The 5,875-nt window shown below is 46.6% G+C and overlaps 1 protein-coding gene across 1 annotated transcript in view; it reads right to left on the reverse strand.

Moving 5' to 3' along the window:
* Positions 1-434, reverse strand: part of LOC107121594 (CST complex subunit CTC1-like) — a 16,713-nt gene extending 16,279 nt beyond the window's left edge. The window contains exon 1 of the mRNA XM_015424531.1: positions 43-434. Within this exon, the coding sequence (XP_015280017.1) occupies positions 43-434 (392 nt within the window). The remainder of the gene's footprint in view (positions 1-42) is intronic.
* Positions 435-5,875: the final 5,441 nt, after the last annotated feature.

Below are 5,875 nucleotides of genomic sequence, written 5' to 3' on the forward strand. Positions count from 1 at the left end.
GCCGCCGCCCCCTCCCCCCCCCCTCCCCTCCCGCCGTCTCACCGGTAGCCCAGCGGCAGCCCTTCGGGTCCCCCGCCCTGGCTCAGCGCGCGGCTCAAGGGCCGCCAGATGGTGACGACGGGGTCCTCCTCCTCCGCCGCCCGCCCCTCGCTCCGGCCGCTGCCGAGGAGCGCCCGGCGGACGAAGTCGCGCGCTTCCCGCAGCCACTGCCGCTCCAGGGCCGAGCGGGGGGAGCCGCGAGGGACGCCATTGCCCTCCGCGGGAGAAGGAGGCGACGGAGGCGGCTCCATTTGCCTCAGCGCGGGAAAGCGCGGGAAAGGGGGCAGCTGGCGAGGGCCTGAGGCGGGCCATAGAGATGCCGAGGGGTAGAACGGCGCCGCCTGGCGTCCATCGTTCGACGGCAAAGTCTCTATGGCCCCCGCATAGACTTTCATAGGCGTTGCTGGAATTCCTAGAGTGGCTCTTTTTTCCGCGCCCGAGGACAGGACTTTCCTGGTTTGTTTTTGGCACCCTCGGAGACGTGCAAGGGGGAGCCGCTCTTGGGGAACAGTTGGAGCGGTCCGGGGCCTTTCTCCTCCTGACAAGTAGAAACGAGCAGATAAGAATAAGGCCTCCCCTCCCCCAATGAAAAGGAACCAATGACGGACAAGAGTTCTGTAAACTCAAACTGTCTCATGGGGCCACCACTGAAAATGCCCTGCTAACCTCCCTCACAGGGTACAAGAAGCAGCAGAGTGTCAAGTGAGGCTTTCAAAAAGAACCCATATAAGGGATACAGCTTTAAAAGGCTTGACGAACAAGAGAGATGGGAAAGGAGTTCTGTAGACTCAAACTGACTCATGGGGCTACCACTGAAAATGCCCAGCTAATCTCCCTCACAGGGCATGTGAAGCAGCAGTGTCAGGTGAGGCTCCCAAATTATGGCAAGCTGGTATGGGAAGATCTGCACTCTCATATGGTGCATAGAGCCAGATTCATGTCTTACAACAAGCCTGCAACGCAGTCCAGTGTTATTATCCCAGGCATGCACTGGCTGGGGTAGAGAGAGAATGGTTTACAGCAACCCAGTAATGTAGTCACCCTATATCGCACAGGAGAGTCACACCCACATCTCGGGGGGAGTTGAGGCTAGTTGAGGACAGGGACTTAACAACAAATGTCTGATAAAAGACTTTTAGAGCTATTTTTGTTGTGGTTGTTCAGTCGCACAGTTGAGTCTGACTCTTCGCGAGCTATTTATCTCTAATGATAATTCACTCAAGTATCCTGTCTTGGGGCCTGAGCTGGTCAGGAAAATTGTGGGCATAGAAATATTTTAAATAGATGAACAGCTCTAATGCAGAATGACACACAAACACACATCATGTTATCAAGGTGCACAGATGGTAGAACATTATTTACGTGACACAATCTGAGTTTGTACTCAAAGTAACTTGCAACCAAATAAATATAATGCAATAACTTCTGATATAAATAACTTGTTCCTATATATAACAATGTATGCAATAGCGACTGTTATTTTTACAGCGACAATAAAGAAAATGGTAGTTAAATCTTGGCAGCACCACAGATACCTTCAGAACATCAATTAAAACAGTATGATAAATGCAGAAGCAGCTGTAAAAGTTGAGGACAGACAGCAGGTAAGACATCAATTAACACAGCAGCAGCAGGGTTAAAACACAGAAAAAAAGAATAGCAGAAAGTTGGAACGGTCCAGTATACCAGAGACTAACAGACAGTTCAATTCTGTTCACCTTTATCGGCATAAAAATACCTTAAAAGAGGATTACTATAAAAAAGGAAATATACATTTAAAACCATATAGAGCCATACATGTAGAGCTGAGCATTTTACCAACTACATAATACTGCATATAGGTAAAGGTTCCCTTGCTCAAAAGCCAGTCGAATCCGACTCTTCAAAGCCAAAGAGCCAGCGCTGTCCGAAGACGTTTCCATGGTCATGTGGCCGGCATGACTAAACACCAAGGCGCACGGAATGCTGTTACCTTCCCACCAAAGTGGTACCTATTTATCTACTTGCAATTTCTTGCTTTCGAACTGCTAGGTTGGTAGGAGCTGGAACTAGAGACGGGAACTCACTCCGTCTTGCGGCACCCGGGTCTCGAACTGCTGAACTACTGACTTTCCACAGCCTGCAGTTCAGCGTCTTAACCACTTGAGCCACCGCAGCTCCAATACAATACTGCATAGTATTGCATAAAACAATTACTCATTGGTAGTTTTCCTGGTATAGCTCTATCTCTGGTTGTAAAAACATGGCTATGTTCATTGATATTTCCGGAACAGAGTCATTTAGAAGACGGTGCACTTTTAAAGCATTAGGAAGGTTCGTCACGTTGGCTAAGGTAGGATTTAAATATCTAGAACATAAATCCGCATACAATTAACAACAATGGAAAGAAAATTGGGGAACAGCCAGGGTTGATTTCTTTTAGGATTGACTGATTTGATCTTCATGCAGTCCAAGGGACTCTCAAGAGTCTTCTCCAGCACCATAGTTCAAAAGAATCTATTATTCGGCTCTTGGCCTTCCTTATAGTCCAACTCTCGCAGCCATACATGACTACTGGGAATACCATTGCTTTGACCATGCGGACTTTTGTTGGCAGGGTGATGTCTCTACTTTTTATCATGCTGTTTAGGTTCACCATCGCTTTCCTCCCAAGGAGCAGGCGTCTTTTAATTTCATGACTGCTGTCACAGTCTGCAGTGATCTGGGATCCCAGGAACGTGAAGTCTGTCACTACTTCCACAGCTTCCCCTTCTATTTGCCAAGGAGTGATGGGGCCGGATGCCATGATCTTAGTTTTTTTGATGTTGAGCTTCAAGCCCACTTTTGCGCTCTCCTCTTTTACCCTGAGCAAGAGGCTCTTGAGGTCCTCTTCACTTTCTGCCATCAGAGTGGTATCGTCTGCATATCTGAGGTTGTTGATCTTTTCCCCAGCAATCTTAATTCCCGCTTGTGATTCATCCAGGCCAGCATTTCGCATGATGTACTCTGCATATATATTAAATAAGCAAGGCGACAATATACATCCTTGTCGTACTCCTTTTCCTATGCTGAACCAATCAGTTGTTCCATATCCGGTTCTAACTGTCGCTTCTTGGCCCTTATACAGGTTTCTCAAGAGACATGTGAGGTGGTCTGGTACTCCCATCTCTTTAAGGCCCTGCCATAGTTTGTTGTGATCCACACAGTCAAAAGCTTTAGCATAGTCAATGAAGCAGAAGTAGATATTTTTCTGGTACTCTCTTGCTTTCTCCATAATCCAGCGAATGTTGGCAATTTGATCTCTAGTTCCTCTACCTCTTCGAAACCCAGCTTGTACTTCTGGTAGTTCTCTATCCACGTACTGTTGAAGCCTAGCTTGTAGGATCTTGAGCATGACCTTGCTAGCGTGTGATATGAGTGCAATTGTGCGATAGTTTGAACATTCCTTGGCATTGCCCTTCTTTGGGATTGGAATGTATACTGACCTTTTCCAATCCTGTGGCCACTGTTGCGTTTTCCAAATTTGCTGGCAAATGGAGTGCAGAACTTTAACAGCATCATCTTCTAAGACTTTGAATAGCTCAGCTGGAATACCATCACCTCCACTAGCTTTGTTGTTAGTAATGCTTTCTAAGGCCCATTTAACTTCACATTCCAGGATGTCTGGCTCAAGGTCAGTGATTATACCGTCGTGTTTGTCAAGGACATTGAGGTCTTTCTTGTATAGTTCTTCTGTGTATTCTTGCCATCTTTTCCTAATCTCTTCTGCTTCTGTTAGGTCCCTACCGTTTTTGTCCTTTATCATGGCCAGCTTTGCATGGAACGCTCCCTTGATTTCTCCAATTTTCTTGAAGAGATCTCTAGTCCTTCCCATTCTATTGTTTTCTTCTATTACTTTGCACTGTTCATTCAGGAAGGCCTCCTTATCTCTCCTTGCTGTTCTCTGGAAATCTGCGTTCAGTTGGGTAAATCTTTCCTTTTCGCCTTTGCCTTTCGCTTTCCTTCTTTCCTCTGCTATTTGTAAAGCCTCATCAGAAAGCCACTTTGCTTTCTTACATTTCTTTTTCTTTGGGATGGTGGTGATTGCTGCCTCCTGTACGATGTCACGAACCTCTGTCCATAGTTCTTCAGGCACTCTATCTATCAAATCCAGACCCTTGAAATTATATCTCCCATGCAAGATTGCTGATACTACCGTATTACATTGAGAATCTTGGTATACTGGATAGATACGGGGCTATTCACCCTACCGTGAGGGGCATCTCAAAGTTCGGGGGGGGACAAGATTTGTTGGCTAAGCTGTAAAGCCTTTGTGTTTCAATGTCGAGGACTCTGCGTTTAATCATTATGCGCCCGTAAAAGGGAGCATAAACAGTGAGTCCAATGGGATACCCATGGTAGTTGTTTTATTCTCAATGTATGATAGCCAATTAGACATGTTTGACTCTATGAGCATTTGTTGTGGAAGGCTCCCTTGGTCTACATTGTAATGTAGACGCAGCCAATATTTTACTGTCGTAAGCCACGCACCAGATTCCACTGAGTTTAACCCAGTTTCTAAACATAGAAGAAGAAGGTTTATACCTCGCCCTTCACTCGGAGTCTCAGAACAGCTTACACTCCCTTCCCCTCCCCACAACAGACACCCTGTGAGGTAGGTGGGGCTGAGAGAGCTCTTTCCAGAACTGCCCTTTCAAGGACAGCTCTTGTCAGAACTATGGCTTGCCCAAGGTCATCCAGCAGCTGCGAGTGGAGGAGTGGGGAATCAAACGCAGTTCTCCTAGATTAGAGTCCGCACACTTCACCAAACTGGCATAAGGTACACAGCGTGGCATTCCCATGATCTTTCGGAGAAATTTAGATTGAACACGTTCAATGGTGCCATTAAGTGCGCTTATCCATATTGGAATGTCACACATGAGTTGGGGAATTACTTTGGCCCTGAAGACTTTTAATGCAGCTGGTATAGAAAAAATCGGGAAATGGCGGAAGCAGGAGACTAACAGACAAAGAAACCCATTCATTCAACAATAACAAAAGCCTGCTCAAATGTTATCTAGGCTCGGTGCCAGACCATAACAAGTGCAGCCACCGCCGCTGGCAAGGGGAAGGAAAAGCTGCCACACCCGAAAAGGTGCCATCCCACATGCCCACTTCTCCCACTCCTGAAAAGCTGGAGGGGAAGTAGGACCTATGAAGATTAAAACAGTGCTGGCGGGTTAGTGCAGGGGGAAACGGCTCTTAAAACACTCTGGTCTCCAGTGATTTAAGATGTAACATGGCCAAACTAGCAGCTTGGATTGGGCCCACAAACAAATAAGCAACCAGTTAAGACCTTCAAGCCACTGGAATAATATAGTGCCCATGTGCCTAGGTTTGCCAGTTTCAGTTTGGGAAATTCCTGGAGATTTGGAAGCAGTGCCTGAGGAGGAACTTCAATGGAGATACGATGCCACAGAGTCCGCCCTGCATTTGTTAACCATTTCTTCCATACAGGGCCCAGGGGCTATAATGAGAGATCTCCCAGTAATTTCCCCTGGTCCCCACCAGCATATCGCAGGTAGGGGGGCGGGGTGCTGGTGTTGTACCACAGCGTGCGTTGGTTCCTGTGCAAACAATTTAATAGATTCCTATTTTGGTGATGCTGCATCTGACCAAGTCACTTCTGCCTTATGAAACCTGCCAGGCAAAATGTTTTTGTTTTAAGGTACCAGAAGATAGTGTGCCCTTTTACTACTACTACAAAATAAATAAATAAATTATTGTATGGCATTGTGTGTAGTATAGCCAGGAGATCCTAAAATTGTCTGGCAGCCTGATGTTCTAGCACCGTTAGGCGAACTTGACTTATTGGGGG

Source organism: Gekko japonicus, unplaced genomic scaffold (assembly GCF_001447785.1).
Source record: "Gekko japonicus isolate JY-2015 unplaced genomic scaffold, Gekko_japonicus_V1.1 scaffold274, whole genome shotgun sequence".
Lineage (NCBI taxonomy): Eukaryota > Metazoa > Chordata > Lepidosauria > Squamata > Gekkonidae > Gekko > Gekko japonicus.